This window comes from Mirounga angustirostris, unplaced genomic scaffold (genome assembly GCF_029215605.1).
Source record: "Mirounga angustirostris isolate CCGP_5_RB_7025 unplaced genomic scaffold, mMirAng1.0.hap1 SCAF_14, whole genome shotgun sequence".
Taxonomy (NCBI): Eukaryota; Metazoa; Chordata; class Mammalia; order Carnivora; family Phocidae; genus Mirounga; species Mirounga angustirostris.
This window is the reverse complement of record NW_026991722.1, coordinates 56194432-56213876: the sequence shown is the minus strand read 5'-3', so window position 1 is coordinate 56213876 and position 19445 is coordinate 56194432. Positions and strand designations below refer to the sequence as shown.

General features: G+C 44.8%; 1 protein-coding gene across 1 annotated transcript in view; it reads left to right on the top strand.

The window, feature by feature from the left end:
• Positions 1 to 17274, top strand: part of LAMA1 (laminin subunit alpha 1) — a 164226-nt gene extending 146952 nt beyond the window's left edge. Inside the window, exons 52-63 of the mRNA XM_064578796.1 lie at positions 951 to 1065; positions 1266 to 1436; positions 3670 to 3833; positions 4571 to 4756; positions 6143 to 6278; positions 7404 to 7516; positions 10692 to 10881; positions 11415 to 11573; positions 12320 to 12473; positions 13685 to 13818; positions 16126 to 16348; positions 16925 to 17274. Of these exons, the coding sequence (XP_064434866.1) occupies positions 951 to 1065; positions 1266 to 1436; positions 3670 to 3833; positions 4571 to 4756; positions 6143 to 6278; positions 7404 to 7516; positions 10692 to 10881; positions 11415 to 11573; positions 12320 to 12473; positions 13685 to 13818; positions 16126 to 16348; positions 16925 to 17085 (1906 nt within the window). The 3' untranslated portion in view covers positions 17086 to 17274. The remainder of the gene's footprint in view (positions 1 to 950; positions 1066 to 1265; positions 1437 to 3669; positions 3834 to 4570; positions 4757 to 6142; positions 6279 to 7403; positions 7517 to 10691; positions 10882 to 11414; positions 11574 to 12319; positions 12474 to 13684; positions 13819 to 16125; positions 16349 to 16924) is intronic.
• The last annotated feature ends 2171 nt before the right edge of the window (positions 17275 to 19445 follow it).

Sequence of the window (19445 nt, the reverse complement as noted above, 5' to 3'; positions counted from 1 at the left end):
GAAAAGGTCCCATTTTCTAGGAGGATATCCCAAATCACAGACTTTTATGCTAGAAGGAACTTTGGGTATCTATCAAGGCCAGCCTCCTCATTTACAAAGGAAGAAACTAAGATCCAGAAAGGTCGAAATCTGTCCTAAATCAAGTAGTTGCCTACTGGTCTACAGCTCATTGCTCAACACAGAGGGAGAGAAACATGAGATGAGACCCTAACTGGAAACCATGTGACTTCCAAGTTCTCCTGTGACTAGTTGATGTTTCAGAGTATAGCTTGGAGATGTTCAGTCATCTCCATATTTGGGAAATGAGAGCTTGATTACATGACAGCCTCACCCCAGCCAGCAGTGTGGCAACTTCTGTTAAGAAAAATATGGTACTGATTTGGAGTCAAAGAAATGAAGATTTGGATAATCCTAGACTTCACCAAATGCAATTATTTCCTTCAGGACAAAGCTCACGACTGTGTAGTTGGACAACGGCCAGTGACTTCTGTAGCCATGTGATCCTAGGAAATAACACTGTCCACACTTGCTTCCATGGGAGGCTTATGTCCATGTCTACCCTACATGAAACCTGGATTTCAGTCTGTGTGCCATTTTTTTTCTTTATGACTGTGTACTGTCTTTCATAATTGGCCTGTGTTTTAATGAGTATATTCAAACTGCAGTGACTATACTTTTCCTTAAAATATTAAACATTTTATCTAGGTAGTCATCTAGCTAGAATTAGCAATTCTAACTCACTGAATTCAACCCCTTTCTTTGGTCCTAAGGAGAGCATTCATTTGACCTGAAGTCTTCACCATCAGTATCCTTCTTAGAGACCTAGACATTTCTGCAGAATGAGATATAGAAGCAGCTCTTCTTTACTTGTAGATCTATTTTTATTTTTATTCCTTCTTTCAAAAATGGAGTTATAAAAGGCAAATTTTGTTCTCATGCCTTCCCCACAGGAAAGGTGTCACCAGCAAAAGCTATGTGGGCTGTATCAAAAACCTGGAAATATCCAGATCAACCTTTGATTTACACAGAAATTCCTATGGCGTGAGAAAAGGCTGTATACTAGAGGTGGGAAGCATTTTATTAATATTGGAATGAGTTTCTATAAATGTCCACTGACTTACCAATATAGTGAGGTAACAAAATCTAAGCCGGGAGTGGGGGGAGGATGGGAAAGGGATGATGGGGAGACCTGCAGTAACCCCCACTACGGGCGATGCAGCATTCAGTTGGGCCTGATGGTGCTCCTTCCTCTCTTTTGTGACCAGCCTATCCGAAGTGTTAGCTTCTTGAAAGGCGGCTACATTGAACTGTCACCCAAGTCTTTGTCACCAGAATCGGAATTGTTGGTCACATTTGCCACCAAGAACAGCAGTGGCATCATCCTGGCTGCCCTGGGCAGGCAGGGGGAGAAGCAGGGTCATCTGCAGGCCCATGGGGTGAGTAGCTCAAATGCTATTGCTATTCAGTCAGGAGCTAAGGAAGGAAATGACTTCGAGAAACACTAGGTGGAAAATGACTTAGTCATGAACATTTATTGTAGCTGTGTGGCCAGTTTGAGTGTGCATTTCAGTGAGTAGGAGTTACACTGCTGAATGTCTTTTCCCTATGAATCAGGGATTTCTCTGTTACACAATCCATTTTCCTTGTCTAGCTACTGAGAAGAAAGATACTTGCTGTCTACCTCTAATTCTTTTCAAGCTCATTCAGATGGCACAAACTGAGCTTTTTTCCACATTACAGTTGTTACTCTTTATTCTAAGGCTAAGACAGTAAATCCTTAAGTTCTGTAGAGTCTCTTAGTATACTGCTCCAGGAAGCACAATCTTCCTTATCTACAAATAGGATTGAAAGAGAAATGTGGCCTGTGATAAATACAGTGGGCCAGCAGAAGAAAGTTGGTTTTCCATATTTGTATTCCATTTTAAGAGCATAGATGATATTTAGCCTTTCCTTTGCTCAGATTTGCATATATCATGTAATCTGAAGGGGCTTTACCGAATGGTAATGTATTGTCTTAATGAAGTAGCGGCCACGTAAGTGCCGCTCGCAGCGTGCCGTCCTCTACCGCGCACGAGACTGTACAGACACTGCTGTATGATTATCACACCCACGCCACAGGCTGAATGCTGCCTCCTACATTTTGCTGAGGAGGAAATGGGTTCAGAGAACCTTGGTAACCTGCCCAAGGTCACCCAGCTGATCTAGGTCAGAGCCAGGACTGGAACACCAGTCTGCAGACCCCTCATGCCTCCCGAGCCACTTGGTGAAGATCTAACAATGACATAGTGGTGTATGGACTCCACCCATCTTTTCCTTTTTTTCCTAGTTGAGATGAAATTCATATAACATAAAAGTAACCATTTCAAAGTGAACTAAAAACTTCGTAGCATTTAATGCTTTCACAATGTTGAGAGGCCACCTCGGTCTAGTTCCAAAACATTTTTATCCCCCAAAAGAGAAGCCTGTGCCATGAAGCAGTCACTACCCATCCCTGGTAACCACCAGTCTTCTTTCTGAATCTATGAGTGAATTCCTCTGTTCTCTAGATTTCATAGAAATGGGTGCACACAGCATGTGATCTTCCATGTCTTCCACTTAGCGTGCTTTGGAGTTTCATCCACATTGTGGCAGGTGTCAGCACTTCATTTTTATGGCTGAATTGATACTCCGCTGTGTGTACACAGCATAATTTATTCACTGATGGACACTTGCGGTTGTATCTGTGTTTTGGCTATTATGAATAATGCTGCTATGAACAAGTATTCACGTACCAGTATTCATTTGAGTACCTTGAGTTCTTTTGAGTATATATACCTAGGAGTGGAATTGCTAGGTCACATGATAATTCTATGGTTCGCTTTTTGAAGAAATGACAGACTGTTTTCCTCCACCATTCTCAATAGAACCATTTGCTAATGGGTTTGCTGCTATGTCAGTAACATGGTATGTGGTCATCCAAGGCTCACAAAGATATTGTGAGATACTCATATTCCAGTTCTGCTGGTGGAGCTATTTTCAATGTGGCAAAATAGTTCTCAGAGCTTTAATAATTTCCAAACTCTTCAGCCTTTTAATCTCACTTTTAGAAATGTTAGAAACAATTTCACAGGCAAAAAGTGTTATGTATGGTAACAAAAAATTGGAAACTAAATTTTTAACAATAAAAAATTGATCAATACTTATAATGTACCTATTTGTTGGCATATAATGTGGCAATAAAAAGTATGAAGGCTATGTAGAAATGGAAATTTTTGATATGGTTAGTGATATGAGCATAATGCCGAATGTAAGTTATATGAGCAAAGATTAGAAAATCATATACAAAATATAAAAGAGTTGTGTCAGGGGCGCCTGGGTGGCTCAGTTGTTAAGTGTCTGCCTTCGGCTCAGGTCATGATCCCAGGGTCCTGGGATCGAGCCCCACATTGGGCTCCCTGCTCGACGGGAAGCCTGCTTCTCCCTCTCCTGCTCCCCCTGCTTCTGTTCCCTCTCTCACCGTCTCTGTGTCAAATAAATAAATAAAATCTTTAAAAAAAAAAAAAGTTGTGTAGATGGAGATAGTGATATTCTTAATAAATTGCTTATTTATTAATATTCCAACATTATCTTCATAAGATAATAATTTTAAAAATCACGTAGTAATATTTTTTTCTATCTGAAATCTCTTAGCAACCTTCCCAGCCCTTCTTTTCCATCACGCTGATTGGAGGCTACATTGAAGTGCATGTTAACTCTGGGGATGGAACCAGCCTGAGAAGAGCGCTCCTGCGTGCTCCCAAGGGCACGTATGGCGATGGACAAGAGCATTCCATTTCCTTGATAAGGACCGGGAGGTATTTGTGTACAAGGGCATGGTGACCTCACCAATAGGAACATTGTTAGGATACTCTTTGCAGTGAAATGATTGGGATGATTAGTATGAGGTCATGAGCATTCAGAGATTTTATAGCTCCATAATAATTCTGGAACCTTGCTAGAATACCTCCCTGGAAATTAATTTCATCTGCTTTGAAATAAGATATTTGTGGAATTTTCAAAATTGAAAAACGTTAACCCTGCTCTTTTCTGGGGCCTAGTCTACATTGTCTTAGATCAGAGTAATTCTGTGGCAAATAGTACCATAGTGTTAGTAAATAACGTTACATTAATACTAAAAAAGCAAATGGAAAAAACAGTAAATAGTAACATAGTAAACAGTAAAATATAAATAGTAAAATAGTAAGTAGTGTTATATCAACATCCCTATGTATTTCCCTCCAAAACTATAGACCAAATATTTTAAAAGCATGTTGGACATTTCATCACAGATAAAGTAAAAGAACAATAGCCTTCAAAAAGCAATTGAACTCAACAGTATTTAATAACACCTATTCATTTGGGGAGAATGTTCAATTGTAAGTTTTCATTTTCAAGATTCACCTTTTTATTCACATAGTGTCATGTTAAAAATTTATATTTCAGTATGAACTTTTCTCATTCAGTATGAACTTGTGGAATTATATATTAAAATAGACAGTTATGTTTCATTATATTTAAAAGCTTTTTTTTTTTCCCTCCTTTGACCTTTTAGAGTTATCACTGTCCAAATGGATGAGATGAATCCTGTAGAAATGAAGTTGGGCCCCTCAGCAGAAAGCAGGGCAATAAATGTATCCAAGCTGTACATAGGGGGGATTCCAGAGAGGGAAGGGACATCAGTGCTCAAGATGAGAAGATCATTCCATGGCTGTATCAAAAACCTGATCTTTAATATGGAGTAAGTATAACTGCTCTCAACATGTTTTTGCACTTCCTAGAAATCTTCTATTGCTGAGTACTGACACTGATCTATCTAATTTTGTTGTTTGAGATTGCCTAAAATCCTGTTTCTGAATAATAAGTGAACTCCATTGTTCTATCACAACAGTCACCCAAATGGATTTCATTGGATTAGAATGATGGATAGATCTGGTAATCCTAGAATTTAAAAAAAAAAAAAACAAACCACTGAACATTAGTTCGATAGGACCATCAATAAACATCAGAGGTCAAATACACTTTTGACCTGCATTTCAGGGAATAGAGAGATTTTGTGATGCAGGTTTCTTGCTGCCTTGAGCTCACTGCTTTAAGGAGCCTTTACAGCTGGGCTACTTGCAACTTCAGATTATTAATGGTTCCTCCTAAAACACGGACTGTCTAAGAACTGTTAGTCTGTTTCCTCTGGGGAGCTCACAATGAGGAAGAGAACTGTGCCCATGGGCGGTTACTTCTTCCTCACTCAGCCTCTGCCTAGGTAAGAGTGCTGGTGGGACAAAGGCTGTGCTATGAGCTGGAGGTGGAGGGGGGTGTGGAGCCAGAGTCTGCCTGGGAGAAACTGAGCATGTGCTGAGCGTCAGGAGACCGAGGTTCCCCTCCTAGCTGGGCTGCTGATTTTGCCTTGAGACTGCGAACAAGGACCTGGATCTTTGATGGTCACCGTGTCCTCTATAAAAGAATCTCTTAAGAGTCGTTGAAATTTAAAAGAATAAAACGGTATATTGGGTTTCAGCACAATTCTAATGTCAGAGCCTTGGTTTACTTATTTGTACAGTTGATTTATTTATTCACCCAGTTCTGTTTATAAATGTACCAACTGATCTGGCATCTTCTTCTTACTGAAAGCCATGAGGCCGGGAATTCCATAGGGCAGAAACGTTTCTGTGCTGTTCACAGCCATGTCCCCAGAAAGTGCCAAGAGGGTAGAGGCAGATGGGACATGTTGCAAGGGCTGCAGAGTAAAGGGAATTAGGACAAGTATACTTCATGACTTCCTGGCAGCTGTAAACCTGTCAGAAGGAAAGAAATGAGTGTTTGAGTGAGGCCAGTGTGTGCACTACTGTGAGCGCCAGAGCCAGTCTTTCCCTTGGCCCCGGCCCAGGCTGCAGGAGGGGCTGGTGGCACCTGAACTGGCTCTGGAGGGGTGGTAGCCAGGTGGACAACGTGGGGCAGGGGCAGCAAGAATCAAATGGGAGGATACCAATCGCCGTGAAGACGGTCAGCTTGGTTACCGTAAGAGTAAGAGATGAGCAGTTCGGCATGGATGTTAGTGCTCAAGAGTCAAATGACATTGGTTTATGTGTTGACTTGTAGTATCTTAATTTTGTAAACACTCTGTATCTAGACATTTGGATTTCACGAGTGCGGCTGGCAATGAACAGGTGGACTTGGATACCTGCTTGCTTTCAGAAAGGCCAAAGCTGGCTCTTCATGGAGAAGACAGTGAGCGCCTGCCACAGCCCCAGCCTTTACCAAGTCTGGTAAGAGGGGCTTTCCTTACTCTTTTTTTTTTTTTTTTAATTCAGTTAGCCAACATATAGACCATCATTAGTCTCAGATGTAGTGTTTAGCAATTTTCAGTTGCATGTAACACCCAGTGCTCATCACATCCCATGCCCTCCTTAATGCCCACCCCCCATCTAGCGCATCCCCCACAAACCTCCCCTCCAGCAACTCTGTTCTCTATCATTAAGAGTCTCTTTTTTTCTCCCTTCCCATATGTTCATCAGTTTTGTTTCTTAAATTCCACATATAAGGGAAATCATATAGTATTTGTCTTTCTCTGACTTATTTCACTTAGCATCACTCTGTAGCTCCACCCAAGTCTTTGCCAATGGCAAGATTTCATTCTTTTTGACGGCTGAGTAATATTCCATTGCATATGTATTGACCAAATATTTTTAATGGCAGTTCTTAGTTTTCATTTTCTTTTCCCTTTTTTGATTTCTCCATTTCCTTGGTTAAAAGCATGCACTCTAAGTATGTAGATGGTGGTGCAGTCACGCAAAGAGCAGTACCTTCCAACCAGAGCCAACTGTTGAGTTCAAGCCAGCTCTCTTCTTGATAGCACCACCACACGCAACCCCCCGCCCCACGCAAGCCAGAAATATGAGTCTGACGCCTCATGTGGTTCGGACTCACTCTGTGGAGGGAGCTGTCAGACAGGATGCAGGTTCCCAAGCAGACCCCCTCCCACACGGGCTCCTCTCCACCGTACCTTGCTACTGCCCTGGAGGAATTAGAGACATCACCCTCAGAGACCCTGCCGGGCCAGGGGCCTGTGGGCACTTCCAGTTTCCTGGTGCACGTGCTGGAGCTGCTCCTGCAGCCGCTGATACCCTCTGGCCCTTCCCCTGATGAAAACTCAGGGGAATTTTAAGCAAACTTGAGTGGGACTGAGGTGAAAGACAGAAGCTCCAATTGCCTTCTCAGAGATAAAGAGATAGCAAGTAAATTATTTAAAGATTAAGTCTGTGCCAACACATATTTGTAGCTGTTGGTGTTCTGATCCAATTGCTTCAGAGAGGTTTTCATGGAAAAACTTGTGTACATGTTAGTGGTGGCCCTGGCTCTGTGTGGTGAGAGTCCATCTGCATCTCTTATAGGAACGGTGTGCTGTGGACAGAGCCCCAGAGTATATCCCCAGTGCTCACCAGTTTGGCCTCATGCAGAGCAGCCATTTCGTGTTGCCTTTCAATCAGCTGGCTGTCAGAAAGAGGTGGGTATTGTTCTAAAGTCTTTACTAGGCGTCTCACTGAGAGATGGACCCGGGAGGTATTCTTCAGCAGCAAGAAGGCAGAGGACAGGAATGCAGCCTTTGTGCACAGTAGACGCTTCAGTGGGGTTCCTGTGGTTTGTCCTTACCCCTTCTGGTGAAGGCTGGTTGCTGCCTCTCTGTATGAATGTAGGAAAGTACACAGGTAGGTTATCTCTCTAAAGCACTCTTGTTCTAGAATCTCAAGTCCTCTGGATCTATCATCATCTGGACTTTCAACCCTACTCTATTGTAAGCACTTAATAATCTGATCAAATTGTCCCCCCAAACTCTCTCACTGTGCCCCTCAAACTCCCTGGTGCTTCACCAGTCTGCCCCCGATCCTTCTCGCTCTCACACCTCCTTGTCCCCAAGGACCTTTCCTTGGCTAAGCCAGTTCACATCCCTCAGAGAAGGCCTGGGACTGGTCAAGGTTCCTCCAGACTCCACATTCCTCCTCTTCTCCAAACTCTTCAGACTGTACCCATCATTACTGCCCCTTGTGATCACTGACCCCATCCCACTGGCTTCAGACCTTGACTCAGTGTCTTTGTTCCACAGCTTGGGCCATCTTTCTCCATGATTTCAACCACCCCACATCTGACCTTCCAAGTCCTCTGGTTCCTGTCTTTCAGAGGACTTTCCTCAGCCACCCTCTTCCCATGATCATACCCTGGCCTACTTTGTAAATACCCATCCCACCTCCAAAATCTCCATTTGAAGCATCCTATTAATCAACCCCCTCCTCCTCCTTTCTGCTGTTACTTTCCATCCCAGCAGCTCCTCAACTGCATCAAGACCTCAAAGCCCTCATGCTTTCTCACCACCACCTCCCTCTGCACCCCACGCAGCACAGTTTATCCCCAAACCAGATGGGCCTAGACCATTAATACCCGTGTTCCTTCATACACTGGCCCTGGGTAGAACTCCTACTTGGCTAATCCATGCCAGAACCCAAACTGGTGGTCAAGGCTGTAGAAGTGTGTATCTCTTTCTTCCCTGGTTTGACCTGAAGCCAGCAATTTCAGATGGAACCTCCAGATTACATGAACAGCCAATACAGTTCTCTCATATGTTCATGCTTTTTTACTTCTCATAGCTTCTCTTATCTCAAAACTCTGTACATTCCCACAGCCTCTCTCCATGCCCCAGCCCATGACTGCCTCAGGGAACACAGAGAACTCCCTCATCTGTCCACTACCAAAAAGAGCACCCCGCCTCCCTGCCTCTGTCCCACCCTTGTACCTCTTCCCCTGCTAACACAGAGGAGGGGTGCTACTGGCCCTCTCGCTTGCCCTCTGGAGCGCATCACCTCTCTCAGAGCCATCACCCTCATCAGCATCAGTGGTAACAAGAGGAGCAAACACTTGTGCCCAGACTGCCTTAGTATTTAACACATACACCCCAACTCAGTCCTCATAATTATCCTATGAGGAAGGTACGCTCTTTATAGACGAGGAAACTGAGGTACAGGAAAGTTAAGTCGCCTGCTCAGGGCACACAGCAGAACTAGGATTCAAACCCAGGCACTGTGTTTATGCTGGTAACCATTCCCTCTCTGGTAGTTCCTAACTTAAACTCTAAGAGACTCCACATCCCACCCTACCCCCACAGTATCCTGGCTGTATTTCAAGACTTCTTGAAAGAGTTGCTTTAAAAACAACAACAACAACAACAAAAGGCTGCCTTCTGTGGCAGTCTGCCTACCCCCCCGCCCCCTTTCCTCTCTACCCACCCAATCGGCCTCCCCTCACTTCTCGATTGCTCTTGCCACAGTTATCCCAGACCCGTTGTGCCCACATCCCCGTGAGGCCTTCCTCGCTGGGCCCTCAGCATTAGCACATGCACTGGGCTGTCTTAGCTCCACACGCTCCTGATTTCCTGCTCTCCCTGTCCTCCCCTGCTCAGTCTCCTTTGCTGGCTACTCTTCCACCAGAGAAGGCCCAGGGCCTCTTCTGTGTATTTTCCCAGGTGAACTTCCATATTTCAGTGGCTTTAAAATACCATTTATTTGCACCAGCACCCACATGTCTAGCCCTGACCTCTGCTTCAGACTCAGGAGCTGTATACCTGGCTGGCTCCTCCACGCCTCCACGTGGATTGGCACAGGCCCCTCCACATCAACATACCAAAAGAGAATTCAGTCTTCCCCCAAACCCGCTGTCCCCGTCTTTGCCATTTCTGTAGCCATCAGCACCATTCCCCTGGGTGCCTAGGGCCCTAACCTAGAGATGGTTACTTTCATTCCCTCCCTCTCCAAATTCAGTGCATCCACAAGTCCTATTGCTTCTTCCTCTGGAACATTTCGTGAATTAGTTCACCCCCTCTAGATCCCCCACATCCCTCTGGTCGAAGCCACCACGACCTGGCCTCTGGACTCTTGCAAAGCTCCCTGCCTCATGCCTGCTGCCACCCCGGCCTCATCGATGGCTTCTTCACATCGCAGGTTCCTTCGAAGATGTAAACCAAGCCCCGCCCACTCCCCTTAGTGCCATGACTCCCCACTGCACCTCAGATCTAAGTACTGCCTCTCAGAGCCCCTCATCCACGAGGGCAGGGCCACACTCTCCTTTCCTGTCCCCGTCCCTGAGCACTGTGGTGATGCTGTGCGTCCTTCTGTGGGTGGCTGCCCAGATGCCAGCCTCTGTCGGTGGCCATGTGCCGCCATCGCCCATGGAGCCCTGCTAGGGGGTTCCTGGCTGTCCCGCCAAATCAGGCCATTGTTTTCACATACTCCGTGCTGTCCGAAAACAAAATGCCGGTCTATCCTACTGAGCTTTGTGGGGCTTGCTCCTGTCGTTCAGAGCTTCCTGCCTGACTACTTAATAGAACCAACCACCAGTTCGCCTCTCATGACCCAATTTTGTTGGATAGATTTCTAATATTAGTTTTGTGGGAGAAAGGACATTCCTCTTTATTCACTGCTTCAGCCTCGCCAACTAGAATAGTTCCTGGCAGATATATATATGGGATAACCCTTAATTGGATGAATGGATGGATGAATGAATAATGAATGACTCTGCCGAGATGTTCAATATAAAGGTTGAAACAACTACTGGGTTCTTTCTCTGAGGTTATTTTTAAAAGTAAAAGTGAAAGTTTATTCCTTTCTGAGGGCCGAGCTCTTGTTTTTTCCCAGGCTCTCAGTTCAGCTAAGTATCCGAACATTTGCCTCCAGTGGTCTGATTTACTACATGGCTCATCAGAACCAAGTTGATTATGCCACACTCCAGCTACATGGGGGCCACCTTCACTTCCTGTTTGATCTTGGGAAAGGCAGAACAAAGGTCTCCCACCCTGCACTGATCAGTGATGGCAGGTGGCACACGGTATGTTCTCAGGAAGCTTGTGATCACTCATGCTAAGTTTTATTCCATCCAGTTCATGGTCATGAAATGACCTAGCTTGCTTTATGTCTAGTATCTCCCCTGTAGAATATAAGCTCCTTGCAGGCCGGGACCTTTGCGACATCCTGAAGTATCACCAGGGCTTAGCTCAGTGCCTGACACCAACAGGCACCGAGCAGACAGTGGTGGAATGAATGAAAGGTACCAGAAATGTTCTCGACTTGATGAGAAGTCAATCAGGCCCATCTGTGTATGGCGTGAATGAGCCCAAATCATGGCATTTGCTTTCTTATAAATAGGATTTGGGAGTACTTCTGTTCTAATGTGTGCTTTACCTGGGCCTGCCCCAGTCTCCTGCCAGGCTCCAGCTCCTCAACACCAACTGTAAAAATAGGAGCCATCCTTTAGGATCTCATTCAGGTTATTTACAGCTATAATGAACAGATGTTGCAAACAAATATCTGTTAATGTTTTCTCAGATTCCTTGAAAACTGGATATTCTCATTTTGTTCTAGGTCAAGACAGAGCACTTTAAAAGAAAGGGCTTCATGACGGTTGATGGCCAGGAATCCCCCACAGTGACTGCTGTGGGAGATGGGACCATGTTGGATGTGGAAGGAAAGCTGTATCTAGGGGGCCTTCCCTCTGAGTACAGGGCCAGGAACATTGGAAACGTAAGCAGCGTTTTCTGTATGGAGCCCATTTTACCTTTATTGTGGCTGTGTTTTATCTTTTTTCTTTTGTAAAGGAAAATGTTAAATTATCTTGTTTGAGCGTGGGGCTTGGCTGCATGATACAAACCTTTTAAACCTCATCCCCAGATTGGGTGTTTGGGCTTCCCCTTGGAAGCCCTTGAAGCTCAGCCAGCCTTTCCTACCTGTTAGTTAATGAACATTTCCCTTTCCACAGCCATTTAGCCTTGGTACAATTCAGGAAAGTCCAGTGGATTTGTATTTGCAGATTAGAAAACCCAGCATTCTTTTTTTTTTTAGATTTTATTTATTTATTTGACAGAGAGAGACACAGCGAGAGAGGGAACACAACCAGGGGGAGTGGGAGAGGGAGAAGCAGGCTTCCTGCGGAGCAGGGAGCCCGACGCGGGGCTCGATCCCAGGACCCCGGAATCGTGACCTGAGCCGAAGGCAGACGCTTAACGACTGAGCCACCCAGGCGCCCCGAAAACCCAGCATTCTTGATTTCCACATTACTTAATCCAAATAATAGAAAACACCTTTACTGCATTATTAGCCAAGATACTACTAGCTAGTAGCTTTCAATTAAACATTTATGTGAACTATTGTGAAAATTCGATTTTAAAAACCAAAAGCTAATATTTTAATGTTTATTGAAGTATAGGAAAAACTGACCCTGGCCCTTCTCATTAAACTTAGAGCATCTATTGTCCTTTCATTTGGTTTAGATCACCCACAGTGTCCCGGCCTGCATCGGGGAGGTGACAGTGAATGGCAAACAGCTGGACAAGGACAGCCCAATATCTGCATTTGCAGTAACCAGGTGCTATACAGTGGGCCAGGAAGGAACTTTCTTTGAAGGAAGTGGATATGCAGCTCTTGGTATGTATTATCAACATGGAAGAAATCTTTGGGTTTAGCCTGCACTCGGATATGGACCCAAGAATGATATGCTAGGACAGGACTCCTGGACAAGGCTACAGCAAGACCACAGTTAATTTAGTGTTCCAGTTTATCCGGATTTCTCAACTCTAATACAAAGCCTGCTCCCACCAGCAGTGCTGCACCTCCTGGCAGAGGGCACACATGTGGCGCTGGTTTCATCTGCATTTCCCCTAAATTTATGTAAGGCATGTTGTCACTGCTCAAGTTAATAAAGGCCTTTGACAAAAGTCAGCATAAAATATCTAGACCAGCCAGCCAAATACAAGTCAGGTTTGATGAAGAAACTGACTCCATTGAGATTGTTGAAAATATTCATCCTAAGTAGAGGAATTTAAATGTCTAAAGTGCCTTAGAATGTAAATTCCTCAAGGCTTAGAACTAGCCTTTGTAATGTATCTGGCATTCCCTCTCCATTTGGTGTCCGTATTTGCTGTTAACCTCCTATCTGCACTCAGGACCATGCTCCTCTTGGCCTCTGTTCCGCTTTCTTCTGCAGGGAGCCGCATTTATCTGGCTTCCAGGGAGGCCCTGGTGGGAGTCAGGGGGAGTCAGGGATGGGTGGGCGAGCTAGCAGGCACCCCGCACTCAGTGCTTCCCAGCTCTGGTCACCCCACCTGCTCCCAGTTCCCCTTTAACCCTGGACTGAACGACTGCCTGCTATATAGTCCCAGTTTGGTTTTTCAGCTTTCCCATCACCTAAATAAAATATCCATTTCATTAAAACCCCACTTTAAAAACACCTAGTATGGATGCTAGTATATGATGACATACCCAGTATTGGGAAAATAGAGTGGACTCTTCCCTGCTAGATGATGATGGGATTATATGGATCAAATCCTTCTGATTTTTTTCCCCTCTGTGGCTCTAGATGAAAGGATGGGCCTGCCTTGACACTAGTCTGGCTTAGCCCTGATGATGGTGTAGGTCTTCTTTAATGGCATCACTTCATCTTACAGATGAGGAAGCTGAGGCTCAGAGGGTGGAAATGACTTGCTGGTGAGGATGGAGCTGGATCAGAGAAAGAGCTAGAGCCAGGCCTCCTGAGCCAGGAGCCAAAATGCACAGCCAGCCAGCCCACGACCTCTTTGACCCTGAGCCTTCTTGGGCCAGGCTCACTCCTAACTGGGGGTTATCTTTGTATTTTTCAGTCAAGGAAGGCTACAAAGTCCAATCAGATATAAACATCACACTGGAATTTCGTACCACCTCTGAGAATGGTGTCCTCCTGGGGATCAGCAGCGCCAAAGTAGATGCCATTGGATTAGAGATTGTAAATGGCAAGGTAGGTGCTTGATCTCGATGGGGTTCCTGCTTACCCCAGTGTCAGAAACAGAGCAACTGAGAAACAGCTGAAATACCCAGATCCAAATTTCCAATGATCCATTTCAATGGAGTGGAGAAAAGGTTCAATTAATCCTAAAATGATTACAAATGACAAAAAAAAAATTGAAATTAAATTTAAAGCAAAATTACAACTATAATATACCACCTGAAAGTTGCCAACCTGATGCTCTTCCCCTCATATTTGTTAACTTGTTATTTGGAAATACAGACTGAGAGCAAGTTATAGTAACATGTACAGGGAGGTCCTCTTGCACCCTTCCCCCAGGCTCCTCCAGTGTTAGTAGCTTACATAACTCTTATCCAACATCAAACCCATGGCACTGACATTGGCACAATCCAGACTTGTTTCAGTTACACTAGTTGTATGTGTACACGTGTGTGTGCGTGTGTAGCTTTATATATTATCATATGTATTTTGTTTAGCTTTACGTCTCCACCCTCACAATTAAGACACTTAATTGTACCATTACCATAATGCTCTGTGGAGCTACCCCTTCATATCCACACCAGCTCTCTCCCTAGCCCTGGGCAACCACGAATCTGTTCTGCAGCTCTCTGTTATTTCATGATTGTTATATAAACCATATGTTGCAGTCTATATCCTCTTGAGATTGGCTTTTTACACTTAGCCTCATTTCCTGGTAGTTGACTGGGTTGTGTGTATCAACAGTTCATTTCTTTTTATGGCAGAGAATTCCATGTGATGGCATCATCTAATTTTTTTTTTTAAATGCAAAAAACAAATTTTTTCTGTAACTATTCCACCACCCTTGCTTTTCAGCCTCCAGTCCTTCTCATTTGGGGAACAAAATAAACCCAACAATTAGCAGTACCTTAGTCTCTTTTGCTTGAAAACTGCTTCGAGAGTTTCTCCTGGTTCTCATTTTTCTTCCTCACCCCGCTGGGGCCATCTGGGTGCAGGCAAGATGGGAAGGAAGAGTCCTCCTTGTCCTTTTTCTTTTCTGCAAGCTTTCTCCTGACAGTAGTCGAGGTATGGCTTGAGTCTCCTGGTTTTCGGGCACAACCTCTGTCAGTTGTAATGAGTAGTCTGAGGTCTCAGCATCACCACTGTGTGGGGGCTGAGCCTGGAGATGTGGCCAACATCCCTGGCAGATGAGGCTTCCCTCCGGTCAGCGGCACTGCTGCCTCTTCGGCCACATTCTGTGTCCCCCCCAAGGGCCATCTGAGAACTGGGGAGTTTGTGCCAGCCCCCTCCTAGGCTGTGGGGAATGGAAGAGGTCTCTCAAGTCCTCTCTCTACCTAGCTGCACTTTGCACCATTTCTCTTGCACTGGGGTCAACTTGTGTTGCTCTGGGACTAATGCTTGAATCTTCTTAAGCTACTGCCGCCTGTAAGGGAAGGAACAAGTCTTTTTGCTCTAGATTTCTCCCAATCTTATTTGCTTGTCTCTAGTAATTCTGCTTATTCCCCGCGGGGTTTCTGGCTCCTAGGACATCCTAGAATGGGGATGAGGAGGCTATAAGAAAGTGTCCCTTACCCTTCACCCCCATGTCCACACAAAGCTGCCTCTACAGCGTACTGCTTGCCTCTCTACGCTGTGGCTTACACCAGATTCTTCCTCATCTGCACTTCAAAAGAATTTTGAAAAAATGTGACATCTGAAAAATGTCATCAGAAGTGTAACAGTTGCCAAAAATGTAATTTCTGATGTATATTTTACCTCTATTATTAGCTTATTTTTCCTTTAAAACTTTGCTTAGCTGTCACCCAAAGTTTTATAATCTACATCTATAATTTGTTAGTCTACCTCGAAATACACTGGGCCACCTCACATACAGCATAAGCACCTTACAACAGTGTACTTGCAAGTCTTCCCTGCCATCTTTTGTTGCACGTCATAGATTTGTGTTACCACTTGCTGTGGTAGAGCATCTACAGTCTGTCAGAAGACCGTGAGTAAATGTCTCTTCATAGGTGCTAGTCACCTGCTATTAACTGACCCTCAGTCAACCCAACAGCTCCTGCTATCCTGACAATGAGCCACTGACTGGAGGATATAATGCAAAAACAGTGGCTCAGGCTTATTCATTCCCATGGTGGTCATTGGTCTTTTCTGTAATTTGGGGAGTAATAAAATCTGAATCCTTTCAGTTTTTCATAGTTTGCCTTCCTTTTTAGCAGAATTTTGGGATGTTATCCATTTCAAGAGCATTCTATAAATGGATTGTGTTCCTTAAATATGGAAGAATTCACCAAGATATCTACCTGTGTTTTGCTGGTTTAGATCTTGTTTCACGTTAACAATGGTGCTGGTAGGATAACAGCCACATACAAGCCCAAAGCTACCAATACTGTCTGCAATGGAAAATGGCACACACTTCAAGCTCAGAAAAGCAAACATCGCTTGGTTCTAATTGTTGACGGGAATGTAGTTCGTGCTGAGAGTCCACACACCCAGTCCACCTCGGCAGACACCAACAATCCCATTTATGTCGGTGGCTATCCTGGTATGTATGGATGTCTGCTTGGCCCATTCACTTTTAAGCGGCATTGTCACTAAGGGAAGTCTTAGTTTAGGTGGCTATAGAATAGAGATTAAGAAAAATACACGGTTTGGATGACAAATCCTTTACATTTTTAGAAAGGTTATTTCAAATACCTAGGAATTCTTGGAAAAATTAAAATAATCTACACACATAAATTCACCCTTAGGTAAGACTCTGGGAATATTGGATGCCTTGTAAAGTAAGCTAGATGACTTTACCAAGGTGACTCATCTTAGGTGACCCCCAGAGTAGGAAATCATTTTAGGGGACAAACATGATCTTCTCACAGTGATGCTGGATTTGAATTATGCATTTCAGATGTTCCAAGTAATTATTACAAATAATAAATAAGCTGTGACTCCGTTAAGGCACAGTTGTGACTTAAATTGTTTTCATTGCCTTATCCCTGAATAACATATGTGGGAGAATATTATTCTAATTTTGATAGAGAAACCACTTGATATTATTTTTGTTCCTATTGTGCTATCCATGTCATTTAACAAAATTAAACAAGATTTCTGCTTGCTTCTTTAACAGCTGATGTAAAGCAAAACTGCCTGAACAGCCAGACCTCCTTCCGGGGGTGTTTGAGAAAGCTCACTCTGATTAAGGGCCCACAAGTTCAATCCTATGACTTCAGCAGAGCTTTTGACCTACAGGGAGTTTTCCCTCACTCTTGTCCTGGGCCTGAACCCTGAACTTCAGAGATTCCCAGTTGGGAATTATTGCTTATATTTTGAGGAGAATTGTTTTTGTGCATTAAAATCTCTTCAGTTCTGATTTCATTTTCCACTCAGGTTAAGTGTATCCAGAGAAGAATTTTGTGTTTATATTAAACTAAAACCATGTATACAATAAATATCTCTACTAAATAGTTTAAAATGTAATGGAATTCATTGGCTTTCTTTTTCTTCATAAACATTGAGTCCTCTGTTGATTACTTGACAGTTTTTCATGTTTTGCATTTGAGTTTCATAAAAATAAAGTATTGAGTCTGGTCCAGGATGGCAATGTAGAAAGACCCTGAACTCGCCTCCTCCACAGACACACCAAATCTACACTTATTTATGAAGCAATTTCTCCTGAAGAACTGAGGGCAGACGGAATGGCTTCTGTACAACAGAGCACATAAAAAATGACAAGGGAGATGAATACGTGATAATGAAAGGAAGGCCCACCCCTGTGAACCACAGTGGGCAGGGACAGCACTGAGGGACCATGAGCAGATTTGTCTGCCCTAGGGCACAGAAAAAAAGCCGTAGTTTAAAAGAGCAACTAGTATATAAAAGATCCAGCCTTAGAACTCCACCAAGTGGGAGAGCTGCTGGAACTCTCTCTGGGTCAGAGGGGCTGGCAAGTGCCATGGTTTACACTCCCCCGAACACCCTGATAGCACAGACAGGAGCAGGGTCCAGGTGCCGTAGTTGACCTGCCGCCCCAGCACTGGGTCCCTAGCTCACAGCAGCCCTGGGTGTCCTGGAGCACAGAAAAAAAGCCATGGTAGAAAAGAGCCAGCCCTAAAACCCCAGCAAACAGGCAGCTGCTGGATCTCTCTCTAGGTTGGAGGGGCTGGTGAGCACCGTGGTTTATGTTCCCCATCTACCTTAATAGTGTAGATGGGAGAAAGGTGCAGGCACCATTGCTGGCCTACTGCCTCACTGAGCTAGCCCACTAGCTCACACCACTCCAGCCATCCCACCAAGGCGGCTCCAGCACAGCATACACTGCAACACCCCTGGTCAGTGCTCACTATAGCTCCAGCCATCCCAACAAGGCGACCCAGGCACAAAGTACCCCGGAACATTCCATGTCTGCACCACTTTAGCTCCAGACTGCTTGCTAGAGCACCCTGGTGCAGAGCACACTGGGCACTCTTGGCTCATGTCACTTTGACTCCAGCCACCCTGCCAAGGTGCCCAATGTGCAGAATGACCAGGAATCCCCAGCCCTTACCTGCCTTGGTTCCGGCCACAGCACCAGGGCAGCCCCTGTGCAGTGTCCCAGGACAGCCTGACCTGTGCCAGCCTTAGCTCTAGCTGCCCGCTAGGTCACCCCCTGTGCTGAGCACGCTGGGACACCCAGACTTGCACCCACTTTGACTTTAGCTGTCCTCCAAGGATGCCTTCTGGCCAGAGAGGCCTGGAACTGCCTGAGCCAATACCCACATCAGCTACAGCTTTCCTGCCAAGGTGCCCCGTGCATGGAGCACCCCAGGTCCCCCTGGCCTACATCTGCCTCAGCTATAGCCACCCCACCAGATTGCACACTGCACAGAGAGCCCTGAACCCCCCCCCCCCCCCCCAGCCCACATCCACTTCAGCTGTCCTTCCAGGGTGCCCTCTACCTGAAGCACTTTGGGACAGCCCCGCCCATGCCCATATCAGCTCTGGCCATCACACCGGGGCAACCCTAGCCCTGAGTGTCACATGATCCCCCGCCCACACCAGACACAGCTCCAGTCAGCCAGCCAAAGTCACCAGGCACACACAGTCTACACAGGAGATGACCATACACAAGACCATTCTTTCAAGTTTAGAAGTGCTATTCCACCTAATTCAGAGGATCAAACACAGAAATTCAAGCAAAATGAGAAGACAGGGGCATATGCTCTCAATAAAACAACAAGACAAAAACTCAGAGAAAGAACTAAATGCAATGGAGATAAACAATATGTCTAACAGAGTTTAAAATAATGATCTTAAAGATGCTCACCAGACTGGAGAGGAGAGTGGAATAACTCAGAATTTCAAGAGAGAAGCAGAAAATATAAAAAAGAACCAATCAAAATTGAAATTAATAACTAAAAAAATACACTCAGGGAATCAATAGTAGATGAACAGATGCAGAACAGATCAGTGATCTGAAAGACAGGGTAATGGAAAGCACCCCAGCTGAAGAGCAAAAAGAAAATAGCATTTAAGAAAATGAGGATAGGTTAAGGGCTCTCTTGGACAACATCAAGTGAACATTTACATTATAGGGGTCCTAGAAGATGACGACAACAGAGAGAAAGGAGCAGAAAACTCATTTGTAGACATAATAGCTACTGGGGAAGTAA